General features: G+C 38.5%; 1 protein-coding gene across 9 annotated transcripts in view; it reads right to left on the bottom strand.

The window, feature by feature from the left end:
- The window catches only part of LOC134529205 (DNA (cytosine-5)-methyltransferase 3A-like), a 190,106-nt gene that overhangs the window by 54,423 nt on the left and 115,666 nt on the right, over nucleotides 1–20,017 (bottom strand). For all 9 annotated transcript variants that reach the window (XM_063363064.1, XM_063363067.1, XM_063363069.1 and 6 more), the window contains exon 5: nucleotides 17,340–17,442. In XM_063363064.1, the coding sequence (XP_063219134.1) occupies nucleotides 17,340–17,442 (103 nt within the window). The remainder of the gene's footprint in view (nucleotides 1–17,339; nucleotides 17,443–20,017) is intronic.

Genomic DNA, 20,017 nt, shown 5'->3' with positions numbered 1-20,017 from the left:
TATGACTTTTTTTTATTTTATTTTACTAAAAACAATTTATTTTTGTCATCAGGGTTCAAAAAATACCATTGCAGTTTTCCTGCCGTATGCACATTTATATAAATTACTTATCATAATTAATTTTTAATAGTTTTCTTTAATTTTTTATAAAGCCATGATGGCATCCAAGATGGTAGTGCATGGAATTTAATGGATTTCAAAAATTATGACATTTTCTAGAATTATAATTGTGGTGGCCAAATAAATATATTTTAGAGTTTATAGCTAAAATTGTATCAGTCTATGTAGTGTGTTCCAATTTCATGAGTCAAGGTCAAGATATTCGAAGCTGGCAGCTGTGGCGAGATGAATCCGAGATAGCACCAGATAATCCTAATCCTAATCCTAATCCTAATCTTCACCCTAGACCCTGTTTCCGGAGCACTTTTTATATACTACTTCTCACATTGCACAGGAAAAGAATTTTTCAGACCTCTGTGAGAAAACCTAAATAATGTATAGAAGAATTTGAAATATTTACTTGAGGTAGTTAAATGAATCTGAATTATTAGTTTTGTGGTATATTGTGTGCTGCCAGGTTGGCAACGCACGTCCGGACATACAGTTCCGGGATGGAGGCTGGTGATACACGGCCAAACAAAGACTGGTGGCAGTTTTGTACATTGTAATCCCAAGGTTACTACATTGGCGACGAGGATGGGATTGGTTTCTTTGCGTGCATTACGGCTCGTGTAATGTTCAGAAAGAATGTCGGGGTTTGAAGTTGAAAGTTTTACGCCCGGCGAGGACACGTGGGACTCGTATGTCGAAATGCTGGAACAGCTTTTCATCGCAAACGGCGTGGGAGACAAGCCAGAGGATCAAGTTAAACGACGTGCAATCCTTATTTCGTCTGTAGGGAAACAAACGTATGAAGTGCTACGCAATCTGTGCGAGCCCAAGAAGCCATCGGAGCGCACCTACAGCGAGCTAGTCACTTTGTTGACAAGCCATTTTTCTCCACGGCCGTCTGTGATTGCCGAGCGTCACAACTTCCACAAGTGTGTCCAACAAGAACAGGACACAGTTTCAGATTTTGTGGTGAATTTAAGGAAATTAACGCGCTCTTGCAATTTTGGTACCTTCTTAGACGCCGCCTTGCGTGACCAGTTTGTGGTAGGGTTAAGGGACAGAAACATTACCCAGCGGCTTTACCTGGAAACCGATGACCTCACCTTCGAAAAGGCAGTAGGCATAGCAGTTCAGCATGAAGCGGCCGTGGGAAATGCAGCCCTTCATGTAAATGTGCCGAAAGTTGAAATTTCACACGGCTCGGCGGAACAGACCGAGGGACCAGTAAATGTACACGTGGTGAAAACACGTTCGCGGGAAGATGGCGTCAAAAACCAGGGCGGGCCTGGGTGTTTGTGCTGTGGAAATGTTACTCATTATGTGCGTGACTGCAAGTTCCGTAAGTACAAGTGTAATAATTGTAATCGTATAGGACATCTTAAACGAATGTGTCCGAACTTCATGTCGACTGATACAAAGGACCGGACCCGTCATAATTATGTTGTGCGTGAAGACCCTGATCGCCCAAGTGTACACACGTCGGACGAGGATTTTGCATCTGTGTTCCAGTTGTGTGGGTTGGCAGCCAGGTCACGACCTTGGGTTATGGAGGTGTCGGTGGGGGACGTGGTCCTGGATATGGAAATCGACAGTGGCGCGTCCATATCCGCTATTTCAGAAAGGCTGTATAGGATGCAGTTTTCAAAATACCCCTTGTCTCCGACACGGGTTAGTCTCAAGTCTTACACGAACGGTGTAATACACCCATGCGGGACAATTACAGTACTGGTGCAAGTGAAATCGAGCAAGCCCAAGAAGCTAGATTTGTTTGTAGTTCCAAATGGAGGCCCTCCACTTCTTGGCAGGGATTGGTACGATGCTTTAGAGCTGCCAAAACCGAGTCTCAACCATATCAGGGCCACTTCAGATGAGGACATGTCAGTGCTGAGTGTCATTACCAAACAGTACCCTACCTTGTTCGATGACGGTTTGGGTACGTTCATTGGAAGTAAGGTGTCACTGCATGTACGTGAAGGGACAGCACCAGTCTTTTTACCTGCTAGGCCCCTGGCCTTTGCACTTAAGAGTAAGGTTGATAAAGAGCTAGACAGGCTTCTGGGGTTAGGTGTACTTCATCCAGTGTCATTTAGTGAGTGGGCCACCCCAATCGTTCCCGTTGCAAAACGTGATGGTACGGTCCGTATTTGTGCTGATTTTAAGATCAGTCAACCCTAACCTCATTGTGGAACATTATCCTTTACCGCGAGTTGATGAGTTGTTTTCCAAGCTGCAAGGGGGGATAGAGTTTTCTCAAATTGATCTTTCCCAGGCATTCCAGCAGTTGCAGGTCGATGAGAAGTCGCAGGAGCTGTGCACTATCAACACGCATAGGGGATTGTTTCGGTTTAGCAGACTCCCTTTTGGAATAGTGTCTTGCCCCGCTATTTTTCAACGCACAATGGAGCAAGTCCTACAGGGGTTAGAAGGTGTTGTGTGTTTTCAAGATGACATTTTGGTAACAGGCGCTACCAAGGAAATTCACTGGCGAAATCTTCATGGACTGTTACAACGTCTGCAGGACTCTGGTTTCAAGGTAAATAAAGCGAAATGTGCATTTTTCCGTTCATCAGTCTCTTTTCTGGGGCATAGGGTAGATAAGGAGGGGTTGCATACGAGTAATGACAAAGTCAAAGCAGTAGTAGATGCGCCGCCACCTCGTAGTGTTAGCCAGTTGAGGGCATGGCTAGGTCTGGTTAATTACTATGCCCGTTTTCTGCCTAACCTAGCCACGGTGTTGGCACCTTTACATGAGCTTTTGAAAAAGGGTCATAAGTGGGTTTGGGCACAAAGCTGTGATTCTGCCTTCAAAGAGTTAAAACAGCTGATTGTCTCCTCACATGTTGTCATACACTACAACCCGGATTTGCCAGTTCGTTTGGCATGCGATGCGTCCCCATATGGTGTGGGAGCAGTCCTAAGCCACATCCTACCCAGCGGGGAAGAGAAGCCAGTTGCATTTGCTTCTCGCACCTTGTCGTCTGCAGAGAGAGGGTATTCTCAGCTAGATAGAGAAGCCTTAGCAATTATATTTGGAGTTAAAAAGTTCTTTCAGTACTTGTACGGCCGAAGCTTTACCCTGATTACCTATCATCAACCATTAACACACATTCTAGGTAGCCATTGTGGTATTCCGCAGCTCGCTGCCAATAGGCTGCAGCGTTGGGCAGTGCTTCTTCAGGGTTTCGACTACACACTTCAGTACGCCAAAGGTGACACCAATTCGAATGCTGATGGCCTCTCTAGGTTGCCACTTCCAAATGTTGAGCCTTCTTCAACCCAATTTTCATATTTGGATGTTGGAGTGTCAGAGTTTTTGCCAGTGACGCCTCAGGAAATCAGGCGAGAATCTGAAAGGGATGGAGTTTTAGGTAAAGTCATTAGGTGTCTTAGAGATGGTTGGGCCACACAACTGTCCGACACGCTCAAACCGTTCTATGACAAAAGAAACGAACTTGCACTAGAAGGGGGCTGCGTTTTGTGGGGGCACCGGGTCGTCATTCCCCAAGCCTTGCAGGATCGAGTGTTGCAGGAGTTGCACACCAGTCACTTTGGTATATGCAAAATGAAAGCCTTGGCACGTTCGTATGTATGGTGGCATCGGATAGACAAGGATTTGGAGAGGGTAGTTTCTTCTTGTACCCCATGCTTCCAGAACAAGTCCTTGCCAGACAAGTCAATCCTGCTGCCGTGGGCGTGGCCCGACCGGCCTTGGCAAAGAATTCATGTGGATATCGCCGGTCCATTCATGGGAAAGCATTTCCTAGTCCTTGTGGATAGCCATTCAAAATGGCCAGAAATCAGTGTTCTTCCCAGTATTACGTCGGATGCAGTGATAACACAGTTGCGTTGGTGGTTCGCTGTATACGGGTTGCCAGAACAGCTAGTTTCAGATAATGGTGTCCAGTTCTCGTCGGAAGAGTTCAATCGTTTTTGTAAACACAATGCCATAAGGCACACATTTTCACCTCCGTATCACCCTTCCTCAAACGGTCTGGCGGAAAACATGGTCAGAACCTTTAAAAACAAACTCAAGTCATTGGTTCACTCTAATGTTCCGCTCAACACAGCCTTACCCCGCTTCTTGTTGAGCTACAGAATAACCCCCCATACAGTCACGGGGGAGTCACCTAGCAGTTTAATGTTCGGTAGGGTTGTTCGTAACCGTTTGTCATTACTAGCCCCGTCTGTGGCCACCACTGTTGCAACTCGCCAAATGGGTTCGGTGGTCTCACGTTCCGCCCTCAGGAACAGAGCTTTTGAGGTGAATGACAGTGTTGGGTTTACCGTTTATGCACGTGGGAAACAGAGTTGGGAGAAGGGGGTGGTCGTTGGCAAGTTGGGTCCACTCACGTACAGTGTGCAAGGGGCCAGCGGAGTCACCCATCGCCGCCACCTAGATCAGCTTCGCCCCCTTCCGCCGTTGTCGCAGATGGAGGCAAACACAGTCAGCAGCAACAACATGCGGGTCAGTGGTAGAGAAGCACAGCTGCCACCCTGCCACCAAACGTCCTCAACTGCGGAGCCTACAGGCAGCAGGGCAGCACTGACAGAAAAGGAGCCACAGGAAAACCTGATGGAAAGTTCAGCTGGCAGTGTCCAAAATGAAGAAAGGAGTAGGTGTAGTGATGCGGAAAGCGGGTTTAAGGGGTTTGTGCAAGGGGAAGACAGTGTATTCGTGAGTGGTGATGCCAGTAGTCAACGATACCCCAAAAGGAACAGGGTCCCCAAAAAAATGATGAACCTGTGATGTGTGTGAACATACATTTCTAGTAGTACTCTTTGTCCATGTGTCGTTGTTTGTTTGTTCGCTACTATGGGTAGGAGAGGAGTGTGGTATATTGTGTGCTGCCAGGTTGGCAACGCACGTCCGGACATACAGTTCCGGGATGGAGGCTGGTGATACGCGGCCAAACAAAGACTGGTGGCAGTTTTGTACATTGTAATCCCAAGGTTACTACAAGTTTACGTTAAATTTTTAGCTTTAATATATTTTTTAAAATAAATTTATCTGGTAGAAAGACATTTTAACATGAAAAAACACTATAATAAAGCCATATGACAATCTTGTCATCAAAATTATCCTTTAAATACACTATTTATACATAAAAAGAGTTTTCAATAATTTATTTTCTTAGCAAGATGTTCTAAGTAACCAATAAACCTAAATGGTTAAATATATTTAAACATTTTAAATATATACTTGTTTTTAAAATTAATATTAATTAGTATTTATGCTGAACGAAAAAAACATGCATGCGTGGCCACCACCTGCACTAAAAGTGAAACTTTACTAGGTATAGGTATGATAATATAGTGAGAATGAGTGCAAGTATGCAAGTGATTAAGTATGCTAGTGAGCAAGAATGCAAAGGAACACGTATATAAGTGTGCAAGTATGGATATGCAAGTGCACAAATATGCATGTGAGCTTTAATGTACAACTGCCATTAAGTTTCCCTTTCCTGAGCCACCTTCACACTTTCGTTAGGTTCTGATGATTGCATCACAACTTATCCTACCAGCTAAAAAGAAATTTCACTTAAAAATACTCACCTAAGTCTAAATAGTGTCTGAAAACTAGGAGATTAAATTGTTTTGTAGAGTAGGAGATCTTCCACGAACAAAAATTTTTAAAAATTATATTGAGCACTTCTTTTCCCGAAAATCGCCATTAAGTATTTTAAATGTCTCTAAGCTAACCTCACCAACCATTCACACAATTTAACTGGGCCCATAACCTGATACAATTTGCTGGGCGTGAGAGAGTCATTTTAAAATAAGTATTTACCATACAAAACATCCACAGCCATACTTTAATATAGTTACGGATTTAATAATGTGGGGGATAACTACCGAGTTCATAAGGGATAGCCCAATTAGATTTTATTACAGTTTTATTGATTACTAATATTTACATTAATAATAAATATTACTTAAAAATGCCTAATAATCAATTACTCACACTTAAAAATGTTTATTCTCAAGTCACTCAGTGTCTGTCAATTTCCATAGTCCACAATCTTCTCCCAGTTGTTGCTCATTGCTAACAGAAACCTCCATACATTAAGTTAAACTGCATGGCAGACATTAACTTTAACATCACTGGCATTTGTGTTACCAGCTGTAAACAAGAACTACTTTACAATATTCAATAATTGAAGTGAACAATAAAACTAAACAGGATAAAGTACATAATAGTTCACAATTGAAAGAAAAATTCTAACGAAAAAAGTGAGAAGAATCTTTCAGTACTCGCCAGTGATGTGTAATATCTAACCTACAGTACACAAACTATGAATTAACAGATCACATGTTCAACACTTATAAATTTATTTAATTTACATTATATATTATTCATTATTATTTCTCCATGTATTTTCCGTATTTACCTGAATATAATGCGATGATTTTTATCAAAACCTTCAGACCCTACTGATAGATAATATACAAAAATATTATTGAAAATATAACTGGGGCTAAAGCATGGCAGAATTTAAAAACACGCAACAGTTAGTTTTCGTAAGTTCTCTGTATGTTTTGTACCTACATGCTGCACAGAGCACCAAATGTCCACAAGGTAGCACAGTATGGATATGAGGTTCAACAAGGCACACTGTTTAAGGGAGGTTTTGTGTGTATTGCTTCCTCCGAAGGCTGTGCACGATTCACCTGCTCTACCGCATCAACTGGCTGTTCATTTTTTTTCACCTTGTACAATAGTTCCTAGAGCTAATTCCTCGTGCAATATGTCATTTTCAATGCCTGCATTCACATCCTGCACATTGCTATTGTCTACTGCAATAGGGTGTATTAACACATTATCAAACAATAAATTAAGTGTTTGAAAATTGAAGTAAGTACTGTAAACTGTCATATTCCTGTGTAATTAACATCCAGTTAGATTCTCTGATAATAATGGTATTTTGCTTTCCTCCACTTTGTCTTGACTGTATTGGACGCCCATGAACTATCAGAGTCCGAAGACTCATATGTGTTATTTCATAGACACTGAAGGTATCCTGCAAACAAATGTTTTTTTTTTTTTAAATTAGTAGTAATACACACAGGTATATAAGTAACATATTTGCTTTATTTATTCTTTTCTACAAAGACCTATGCATGATTTATGCTTTACATTTATTGAGTTGGACAATATTTTTTTGTAAATATCAAGGTAAAAATATACATACATCCTTCACCCTAATATTGTACTGTGCAAGAGCAGTTTCAGGCAAGGCAAACTGGTAACTGTTCAGAACCCACTCCACCTCCCCCCCCCCCCCCCCACCAACCAACCGACCATTTTTTTTACTGATGCACCTGCCATGTAAAATAAGTGTCATTAAATTGTAGACACTTTTTATTTTATAATATTAACATAATTTATTCCAATTTTAATAAGAATTTCAAAATTTCTTAAGATAAATTAGTAAAACAAACTGTCAAAAGTGAGGTTCTAGGTTGATTTAAAAATATTGTTTTAAAGAACTAATGTTTTTCAAAATAATATTCTGTGATGAATATTCTATACCCCCAGGACCCAGTAGGGCTGCTCTCCAAACTAGGACCCCACAAAGTCTAAGACCGCCAATGGTACTGCGAATGTTTTTAACATAAAACGTAAGAAAAGGTATTTTGGTTTTTACGTCTCATCAACTGCGAGGTCATTAAAAACTTACATAAACAATAAACAAAATGGAAAGAAATCAAGGAAGAATCAGTTATGGTCTTGGATAAAGGATAAGATATTTTCCCAGCAATTACCTAGAGAAATTTTGGAAAACCATTTAAAATAATTGATGTTTGGATAGCTGAAGTGAGATTTCGAACCCAGGTCCTCATGAATGTGAGTTTTATGTTTACCAATGGGCTTACTTGCTGAGAGCTTTGATCTGTGTAAGAGAAGAGTACGACAATGTACCTTACAGGAAAGTAACAAACATTGCGAACATTCAGTATGTATATTATATTTTTAGATACCTGTACACAATAAAACACTACCTATATGTTATTAATATAAAAAATATTGCTAAACTACTTCAACTGTGTAACCTTGGTGTGAATACACTTTCAAGACATATTAAACATAACTGAAAACACACTGATTTTGTAGAGTAACATGCATAAAAAAAATGCATTATTTTAATTAACTTTTATATAACCAAATACCCATGAAACTCCATATGGAGAGAATCATTGTGTGGAAAGAGTCCATGTGGTTGTTTGTGCATCTTGGAAGAGGAAATACAGAAAGACTTTCTGCAGCCACTCTTCTAAGCCAGTACTGTTCAACATGAAATAGAACTGACATAATGTTGTTGAAATTTTGAGTTCTTGCATATGTTTTTAATGCTTCCAGCCCATTATGACAATCAAATAAGGGCATTATAGGTTCATGCGGTACTCCTCGCAAAACTATAAAATGAGGAAGAGCCATAATCACTCTTATAAAATGTATTTTCTGTGGGTGAGTTCTGACTTGTTGGCTCCAGACATGATGGAGAACTAAACCCCATATTGCCTGTTGACAGTAAAGAAATGTTACAAAGGGAAGGTCTGAAATATAATTAGACATACTTATTTGTAGTTCATATTATGCATGTAAGAGTAAATTATAAACCTAAATAGAAAATATTCAGCTGTCAGGATCGTGCAACAATTGCTTATGGCTCCGCTCCTCACCTACCACTACAAGAAATTTAAAAAATCTTCCTCTAAACAGAAGAAATAAGTAATGTAACAACTTGACACATTGAGAGAATCATTGACAGAAAAAATAACATGTCTGCATTCTATCTAACTATGGTGAAAAATTTTAGGAAAACAGATTTTTATGACCATAACTTGTCATACTTGGAAACCGATGTTACCATTATTATTCAGTGCATAAAAATTTAACATATATTATTTTTTTAATAATATTTTATATGTTTGTAATAAAATTTCTCAAATATACAAACAATTATCTGGAAACCAAATTTTTGTGCAATTTTAATGATGTCTTGTTTACTGGATAGGAAGTATTAAGTATGCTATGTAACCACTGAAAGTTGAATGGTTTACTTTGCTGGAATAAACAACTTTCTAAAACTCGTGCAAAAATTAACACAGAAAAAAAGAAGAGTGACGTGATGATGCAATGAAAAATCTGTTTGAATAAGGATTTTACACTAGCCATAAAAAACAGGACAAAATGTTAATTTTTTTCGAGTTTCTATGACACACACAGTGGTTTCCCTCAATGCACAATTTCACGGATAAGACCGCAAGCTCTCACAAGCTCACGAGCAAAGGCCACTTTATACTGTAAGGGTCTAAAATACTGTAGGATACCAGTGAAAGTTTTTTTGGTTTTTTAATAACTAGCCAGACGATCAGGACCAGCGGGACACGATGAGGAAATGACAAACACAGCAGGAAACATTGAAGGACAGGTGAAGCGAGAGTTGTGGAATCAATGTTTGCAAACGATAGCATAACACGGCCGCGAAAACAAATAGGTTTGATTGCCACGCGTGCTCAGCTGGCGCGACCTTGGTCACAGCGCAGCGAAACTCGGTCAAAAGCACAGGGAAGGAGGGGGGAGTGTGTAATGACGTCAGAAGCGGCGCCGAAGCGGAACTGTTTATGTTATTAACAACAGACGCAAACAGGGTCAGGACTGGCTTCTTATACCGGGAGATTTTATTCGAGAAGAGAGAGTCACAGAGTCAGTGGGAAGCCTCGTTACTCCGCCGCCAGGACGACGATTGGTGAGTGACCAGCCACGATGCGACGATGGTTCAATACTAGACAGCAGCACAACGGCCTTAGGCCCATCTAGCTTGTAATAGTTGGTATCTCTCCCTCTCTCTCATTTCAAAAACTAAAAATACTCACTAACAATCACTCGGTCGACATTATTAATAATTTAAAGTGAACTGTCACGTAACTTGGGATAAATTAGTCTGCAACAGTTGGTAACAAGGAAAAGGCACATACGAATCACGAGACAAATGAGGTTAAGAATAAGCTCTAGGAAATGGCCGACAGCACGGTTTATTTATTAACGACCGTCGACGTATCCCTGATAGGAACGACTATGGTTCAGTAATTATGTGTTATTAATAGGTTATCAATGGTACTTGTAAAGACCCAGAAAGTAGAAAAGTAAATATGTGTTGAATAAACTGTTATTTGACACGGCTGAAATAAACCTGTTTTTGTGGAAACGTTCACCCTTAACCTCTTTATTTGAAATGTTTTGCAAATAGGGACTCGTCACCCTACCTTAAGGACTGTTTAAGGAAAAATACGAGTGGTGGAACCGCCCCCAGAACTTGATACTCATGACAGGGCCGTCACGATATCAGGAACACATACGATCCCGGTAGATTCACTTCCATTCCTTTTCCCCATCAACCTTCACGATTCATTTCATTATCAACTTTTCATGTACATATTCCCTTCATTTCCATCTTTACGGTCGACACCGATAAGAGTAAATCGACGGCCGTAACAATACCATGGGGCTCTTTTCACAGTGCATGGTGCAATGCTAAGTGGTTGAATTTATTTCCTTAACAAAAGATGAATAAAAGAAAACACATTGTTGCAAGATCAGTCGCTCTATTGTTAGTCCCTACATGAACAGTAAAATAAAATGCAGAAATCTAAATAATGCTTTATGGTGAAGTCTCTCAAACTGATCTATAATAGGTTTTAACAATCAATTATAATAAAATAAGATATATTTTCAATTCAATTTTTAGATGCCAACTGGCATTCTATTTTACATGTGTTTGAATATATATATAAGCTATTTTTTTTCCTTTTATAGACACAGAAAATATGTGCTGTATTATTTTAATACAGAAGCTAGCAAAATATAGTATTATTTCTATAGTATTATTTCTATAATGTGTTCAATAAAGACATTAAATAGTCTTTTAATGTAACTATCCTTTAGATGTCAATAACAGATACTTAACATGTATGCGTGTTTCATCTATTAAATATTTGTCTGGGTGAATATACGGGGTACGTCGAAATTATGTCGGTCGTGACCATGGGTACCACCACGTGTTTGGGCACGTGGACTTGGATAAAGACTCTGTCCCTGGGTTGTGACGTGGCCCATGTGCATGTTAGGCTCAATTCCCCAATGTTACATTTAAAAAAAAAAACTCTAGCAACCCGCTCTCAGCGGCGGGTACGCTATTCACTATAACCGCCGGTCACTAGTGGGCTCTCTAGGCGTCCCACACACCTCAACGTCCGAGTTGGCGGACATGAGGTTGCACGGACAAATTTTTCAAGTTATTTAACAAACAGTGAAAAAGAGACAACAGCAATTCATTTGGTTTAGTTGCTCATCAGGACACCTCGTGGCCTGGCCTGAAAGTTAACTCACATTGTTTTGTTTCAAACGTCCACTGAGAACTTAAATAATTAACTAAACAGTCTACCACCGTGAGTAGGCATCGAAGAAGAAATAAAAGGTTTAAGAATACATTAAAGATAGCGGATATTAAAGGATCAGATAAATACCAACGTTGAAGCCGATGAGGTACGTTCATTGCATCCTACTCCGGGCGGCGATCGGGAGAGAATGGACGAGGCCAGGGTGTTGTGGCGGCAAAAAGCAACCAGACTACCGTTAGGTCGTTTTATAGTTACATGAAAAAAAAATTTAACACGCAACCCCTCTTAAAATCTAAGTACTAATTTATCAAAAATTATTAGGCATTAACACAATTTAACTATTGACATATTTTCTATTTATAATCTGAAGTAGTTTGCTCCTGTAGGGTAGTTCCGTGATAGGCCGCGTGGGGCACTGTGCCATCCTTATATCTACCTGGAAACAAACCTTGTGGACTGTAGAAAAGATAAAAGATTAACACATATATTTAAATTACTTTATTACAGGAGGGCACCGTGGCACAGATGCTACTATGCCTCTTGTGTGGCAGACTCTCATGCACACAAGCACACACGCACACATCGGCGAGAAGTAACGAATATAACGCCGTGCTGTAGAGAGTGCAGGTGATAGGAGAGGGGGGCTGAAGTGGGATGAGGCACATCAGGCTTAGGGAGAGCGTAGGCCCGGTCGATATCAAATTATTGGCAATAAATTTTTGGATTGAATTAAAACACACAAAAAGATTTAAATTAAATGTAACCCTTATAAAAAAAATTTGTAAAACTATTTATATACATATAAGTATTGTATAAGGCATGTCTATAAAAAAATTAAAAATTCTTTTGAATTATTTTTATTGGGTTTTTTTAACTTAAATATGCAGCAATGTTCTCATAAACACCTTACCTTAACAATTTTTGATAACTTGACTATTTGTTTAGTCATCAAATGTTGTTAAATACTATGTATTTAAAATTAACTGCAGCACTTCGAAATAACATGACAAAATAACGTGTAAGCTCCCAAAATGTTTGGGGCCAAGGTTACAAAAACACTATCTCAATGATTAAATTTTTCTTTAGTGAAATATTTTTTGTTTTAATTTTACACTTTAATCTCAACAGTAAATTATAAATCTAAATAAATTGAAATGAAACTCAAATGTTTCTAACTTTGGCTCTACGTTTTTTAGTACATTACTCGTAAGAACCTACTCACTTCACAAATTAATCACTCTACTTCATGCTGCTGTGTCATCCTTACTCGCCCTGAGCACACACACATGCATCACATGCACACACCAGCCCTATAGGATGTATAAATGTAAGCATATAAATGTACTTAGGTGATTTTTGCACTTAGTTTGAGGAATGGTTTCCGTTTTGTTTATGAGAACTGTCAGAGATAATTGGCGGCCTCAGGCCATGTTGGTGCTAATAGGGAGGAGCAGCGAAGCAAGGGTGCGCCCCTCATATTACAGAGAACTGGTCATTTGGAGAAGTGACACTTTTACCAAAATATTTTGGATAAGTTATAATTCTGAGAAGCGGTAAGTCCCCTTAATCCATCTGAGGCACCTTCAGAAGTGGGCTGACTACCCTAAAACCTATCCATCGTCTCCAAGACCTTAACACTTTGAAGGCTATCGACGTAATATTATGTCATTGTGTGTTTTGGTAAAAATGTGATCAACGCAATATTACTGCGCAACATTTGCCGTGTATTTTTAACATGCGTAACATATATTTATGGCGTCTGGTTGTTCTAGCGGCATCATCTGTCCATGTAGTTCACTTTATCTACGTCAGATAGCAGCATATGCTTACTATTGAATCGCGGCTTCGAGTTTAGTTCCGAAGTGCTGCGCCTGATAGCGCAGCTTGCACCATTCCTTACTGTGCTGGGCACCACATGGAATTACATTTGCGGAGAATTTTGGCGCCTTAGAAATATAGTATATGCTAATGGAATACATAAATATTTCGTAAAATGAATACCCAAGACAGTGAAGACAATTATTGGTCATCTGATGGACTCGATATTTCCGATTGTGATCCTGACTTTGTATTATCTACAAACGAAGGTAAATATTTCATGCTTTTATTTAGCCGCGATTTATTTATGAATAACGTAATTTTCTGCTACAAAATGGTAAGAAAAAACCTCTCATTTCCATATATTTATTATTACAGTATTTCCCTTCTATGATTATTTTACTGTTATGACAGCTTCCAGGTAGCATTCAAAAACATGCTAGCACAATTTTCAATGTGGCACATGTATTTGATTTTTACAAAAAAAAAAAAGGAAATATTTTTTGGTAAAACTACAAAATAATGCAATTATTTATGCAAAGTTATATTTATTTTTACACTCCTGGAGTGATTCCCTTTCAGAGGCAGAGTAGGATTTAGGGTGTACATGCCTCAAAAACCGAACAAGTATGGCATGAAAATTTTCATGGTGGCTGATATTAAATCAGTTACATTTGTAAATTTGAAGTGTACACTGGTAGAATTGAAGGGAAAGACAACAGTGTTTCAGGGATTTTCAAATGCCTACTCAAAGAGCTTACTGGTGTTGGGCATACAGTTTACCTGGATCGGTTCTTTACAAGTATACAGCTTGCCGACGACTTAGCTGAAGCTAACACTGGCTTAGTAGGAACAATCATGAAGTCAAGAAAACAAATTCCGGCTGTGATGAAATAAAAGCGGTTGCTTGCGGAAGGGGGAGACTATTCACAGTCGCAGAGGAAATACACTTGTTCAAAGATGGCATGATAAGCGAGATGTTTGGATGATAAGCACGACACACAAGCCTACCATGGTGCCACTGACAAACAAATAGGACAGTGTGTACAAACTCTCAGTAGTGATAGACTACAATCATCATAAAGCTGGAGTTGATTTAGTAGATCAACGTATGTCATATGGTTCATTTGACCATCAATCAGTCAAGTGGTGGCGTAAGTTGAAAATACATTTTATTATGATGGTTGTGGTAAACAGTTGTGTCCTGTTCCGGAAAATAAAAGGAAAAAATATCACAACCACTGACTTCATATCGAAAGTTTGCAACCATCTTGTACAAAGTGAAGAAGTAAGCACTTCAGCAGTTGGAGGAGGCAAACTTGCAAGACTAAGGCAGAGGCATTTTCCAGAACTGGTACATCACAAGGAATGTCAGACGAAAGCACAACGGAGATGTCATGTGTGTTCAAGCAAAGGAAAAACACACAGTGGCACATCAACAAGAAGAGACACACAGTACCAATGTTCAGACTGTGATGTTGGCTTGTGCATCACACCTTGCTTCAAAATTTACCACACTAAATTTCGATATGACTTGTAAATAACGTTTTACACACATAACTAGTAAGAGAATTCATTGTCTTCAGATTTAGAATTGAATTTTGCATTTTCATGGATAACTCTACATCAGTGTTTTTGTGATTTATTGCATTCAAAATGTTTTTTTTGTCAAATATTTTTGGATTTTATATAAAAATTATATTAAAAAAATAAAAAATATATTGATTTTATTTTTATTTTAGTATGAAGAGGAAGTTTAGCTCTAGAAATTGTTATTACAGTAGAGTATCAAGAGGAAAGGACATGCAGTACCTACCAATGGTCAGAGTATGATGTTGACTTGTGCATTGGATCTTGTGAAAAATGTACAGAAGCCAAATTCTACATGACTTGTAAACAATTGTGTACATATCATACTTAGTAGAAGCTGTGCTATTATGATTATCACTAAATTTTGCAAATATATATTATTTTACATCATTTTCTTGTAATTTGTTGCCTTCAAATGAGGTTTTAAAGGAAATTTTGGGTTTTACTTGATTAAAAATACAACATTCATAGTAAAATATACACAGATTTTATAAACTATGTAATTTTTTTTATTTCACTGTATAGAGGAATATTAGATCTAAAAAAGATATATGTGCATAAAATATAACTAAAACAATTAAATTTAAATAACATTATTAAAAGTTACAAAAATGTTCAATTATGCTACGTCCATTGGGTCAGAACCATCGATTCAGAGCCAGCCTCCTTCAAAGTGTTATGGTGGCTCTCGTGTAGTTTCTTCTTCATCCTGACTAGGAAACAAGGGATGATTCTGCTTACTCGCTACTGTTTCTGGGGTAGCTCTAGTATCACTCCCCTGTGGGAGTCCGCCATGGTACAGCAACGCTCACAAACAACAACTGCATTACCACACACAAGTAAATACAAACACTGAATCCTGAGAGTTGTTAACACACATAATATCTGTCAATATCTTGCAAGTAGTAGCCACCTTCATTTACTCAACCACATCTCCGGCATCGCTAAAGAGTTCGGATTTTATTAGGAACTTTCAATTACATACATGACTACGTATATTATTGATGCTATGAGACACTGTAGTCATGACAAAATGAAAATAAATTATTTTATGTTACTATCTAAAAATTTAATAAAACAAAGAAATGTTAACACAATAATATAAGCACTTGGTACCACTGGCCATGCTACTGGGGTGCGTATCTGACCATGAACATTTCAGTTTTTAATGTAGATTATCATGCCCAGAGCCAGCTGTGTCCCGAGTCCTGAGCAACTGCATGATCGGCACTGGGGGTCAGAGGACACAGACTGACTTAGTGTCCCAAACAGGGGAACTCAAAGGAAACCACTAACCTTCCACATGTGCTTTCAGCCTGGGAGCACAAGGTTTTTCTAAGCAGCATAATACCTATAGGTACTTATGGTTACATATATACTGGTAAAAAATGCTTACAGATGATAGGTAGCCAGCGATTCTTTATTCTGATGAAATATAGCACTTACATCCACCTTCTTCCAATAATACTCTGTTACACATTAACCTGTAAAACATTATATACATGTTCTGTCTTATCAAAATACCTTACAATGTGACCACCATACGTGAGGACAGTCGAGTTAAAAATCCATTTCCTGCAAGTGTTAAGACCTCGCAGTGCATGTCAGCATGGCAAGGTAAAGTTTACAAGGGGACAGTTAAGGGTCAGGGCACTTGTGAGAGTCCAAAAAAATGGATGATTTAAATAAAATTACTTTTGGAAGCTAACAATACTATATTAAAAATCAACTTACACAATTCTCTTGGTGTGAAATGGTTGAAATTTACATTAAAATTAAAGCAAACGCACTACCGGTATACTGGATTACCACCCATGCAATTATTAGTTTGTAAACCACAATTTTTATGGCACTTGCGGTAGTGAGGGTGATGTGAAAAAGCAAATTAAATAATCTTGGGAGAAATAGAAAATAACATACAATTACTAAAAACATGTGCACATGGAGTCCACCTGCGACAGAAATGAAACTTCTTTCTTATTATATTTTTAGGTGTAGAAAACATAATTCTCTTTGGGCTGAGGTCACAGATCAAAAAATATATATACATGCAAGTATGCGAGCGATAAATTATGCTATTATGCAAGTATGCAAGTGTGTAAGTATGCAAGTGTGTAAGAATGCAAGTGTGCAAGTATGTATGTGTGCAAGTATGCTGCATGATTTCTACCTCTCCTCTGCCATCTCCACCTCTACCAGTTACCCCACCATGTACCTAACTATTCCTCTCAAGCGATCTGAATTTTTGTAACGCTAGAAACTTGTATTCCCCTCAGCAAAGAAGTTTCACTTCAAAAAAAAAAAAAAAAAAAAAATATATATATATATAGTATATAACTTAACTAAAGCAAAAATCGAAACTTAATTTGTTATAATGAAATAATAATTAATAGCTATAGTTACATAATTTTCCTTACTTTGTTTCGGGTGTCCATCTTCTTGGCATTTGTGAAACGCATATTGTAAAACTTGGCTGGTAAGTGTAGTGTCCAAATTCTCTCCTGTCCGTTCAGCTGCCAACTGATAAAACAACATCGGCAGTGATAATGGGATCAGGAAACTATATTTTAAACAAAACAAAGTTAGCACCAAAGTAAATACAACTTTCATCAAAAACAAATTAACTTTTAATAGTTCTTCAAGACAAACAAAAATAATTTCATAACTAGAGTAACTAATAAGTAATTGGATTACCTGTGAAAATTATTTTTCTAATCATTTTTACTTGTAACAAATAACGTTTCAGAAAAGTAAATGTGACTGGAATTTAATTACAAATGGAAAACTACAATCACTCCATTAAAGTAATTTTTATGTTTTTGGAGCTAAGAATTTCACCCCTATGCAATATAGGCAGAGGCGAAAATCTGTACGATTCCCGGGGTATGGGGGAAAGTGGCATGGAATTACATGTATCACTCCCCAAGGTTCAGAGCAACTGGTACAGGAAAATGACATACACCAAGGTACAGTTGGGACAGTGATTATCAATCCACTAAAAACTACTTTCTGCTGGGAAAAGATGTGAAACCGCAAACTAAAAACATTAAAGTGAAACCAAGTGTGGTCCAAGGTGGGGGACCACAGGTTGTTAGGTTGTTTGTATGTTTGTAGCAGACAAAGAGCTGAGCATGCAGAAAGGAAGTAACCCAACAAGAGAAGAGAATACAGGTATGAAGACTGAAGAATTAAGAAGACAGAAATATGTGAGGAAAGTAAAGGATGACCTCCCGAAGGATGAGAGGCAGGTGTCGAGAAGGAATGGGAGTGATTTAAGAAATGCCTGGTAGGAGCTGCAGAGGAGGTATGTTGAAGAGCAAGCAATAAAAAGAAATAGAACAAAACTTCCATGGTGGATTGGGAGAGAAAGAGAGAGAGAAGCAGTAAGAGAGAAGAACAAAGCCATTAGAAGATGGTTTGAAAGCAGGTGTTCCAATACAGAAAAGGACTATAAAGTCGCTTAGGAAACAATACCGCCTGACATTTTTAATGAAATTGACTTTTTGGTACCAACGCATTCTAGCGAATGTTTCGCATCCACTGATACAATTGTTAAAGCAAAAATCTAAGCAATAGCAGCACTATCGTACAAAAATGGAACTGCCTAAATACACAAAGCAGACTTACTAACTGCAGGAGTCTCCGTGCTGAGGTAATAGGAGTATAGTTGGTTACCCTTACTTTATAGTACAACAGGTATTCGTAATGTGGTTTTAAAATAAAAATAGCATTACATTAAATATACACTAAACATACTTGAAAATAAGCAGTTTTTTGTATTTTGTATTGTTAGCTAAGAGATGATAAGTAAAAGACGAGAGAAGCAAAAAAGGTGATAGAAGAGGAGAGAAAGAAATGCAAAATGGACAGAGATTCTAGGAAAAGATGTGGAAGAAAGTAAGAAAATTATACAGCCAAACATGGAGTACGAGGAAAGAGAAGGGTCAGACAGTTTGAATGATAAATTAAGGACAAATGGTGGAGATAGAAGAAGATGAAAATCAACACTGGAGTAATTATTTTGAAATGCTGCTGAACCCAGGCGGAGAAGTAACATACGAGCAGGAAGTATTTTCAGAGATGGATAATGAGAATATCACATGGAAAGAGGTAAACGAAGAACTGAAACGGATGAAGAAAGAAAGGCAAAGCTCCATGGAAGGATGAACTAAGAGTAACAGAAGTAGGAATTCATTAGCTGTATAGAGTGATTAGGTGTATTTGGAGAGAAAAATGCATACCAGAAGACTAGAGTAAAGGGATAATAGTTCCAGTTTTTAAGAAAGGAGACACAGATGTGAGTACTATATGGGTGCTGTAAGCAGCAACCACGCAGCAGGGGGCGGTTCCTCGGAGAAGCAGTTAGTGACGACCAGGTTACGCCTTACACCGTGAACGGTCCGGTGACATGTGGGGAGTACTAAGAAAAAAAGGTTTATGTTGACGAAATAACAGTTATCAGAATTACTTATATCAGGACGACAAAGATATGACTTCCCACTGAACTTGGCGTCCACTCCGGACCGCAGCCTGTTGAAGACTGCCAGAGAAAAGGTGCGCAAGTAGGGGGGACAATGCTGCCTCAAGCCAAAACCACAAGGACATGATAAATCTTTTTACGTAAAACTTACACACTTAACATAATGCAATTCCCTTAATTAAAATTACTACATGAACACATTTAAAAGTTTGCTGTTAATTATAATTCAATAATTAATTAAAGAGTACGAGTCAAAATGGTAACCGTTCCTTTTGTCTGTTTCTGTTACATTTACTAATGAAAACTGTTTTGATTTAAGCAGTACACTTGGCAGTTAGAGCTAAGAAATTGAAATAAATATTAACTGCTAACACACGTACAGCAGTAACAGTTACATGTTGGGATGGGCTAGGGATGCGTTCCACCAGTGGGGTTGGTACTGGCGGGGTGAGGACCAGGCCTTACTGCCCCCGGAGGTACGATGTCAGAGTGTTCATGTATTACGTGTTTGTGATTTATTAGTTATTAGTTATTGACCACCTTTTTGAATCTGTGCTGACATTTTAAATTAACTGATGTTTCACTAGTAATGACTTCACCAATGACTTTACATGA

Source organism: Bacillus rossius, chromosome 2, assembly GCF_032445375.1.
Source record: "Bacillus rossius redtenbacheri isolate Brsri chromosome 2, Brsri_v3, whole genome shotgun sequence".
Lineage (NCBI taxonomy): Eukaryota > Metazoa > Arthropoda > Insecta > Phasmatodea > Bacillidae > Bacillus > Bacillus rossius.
This window is presented reverse-complemented; position numbering and strand designations above follow the sequence as displayed.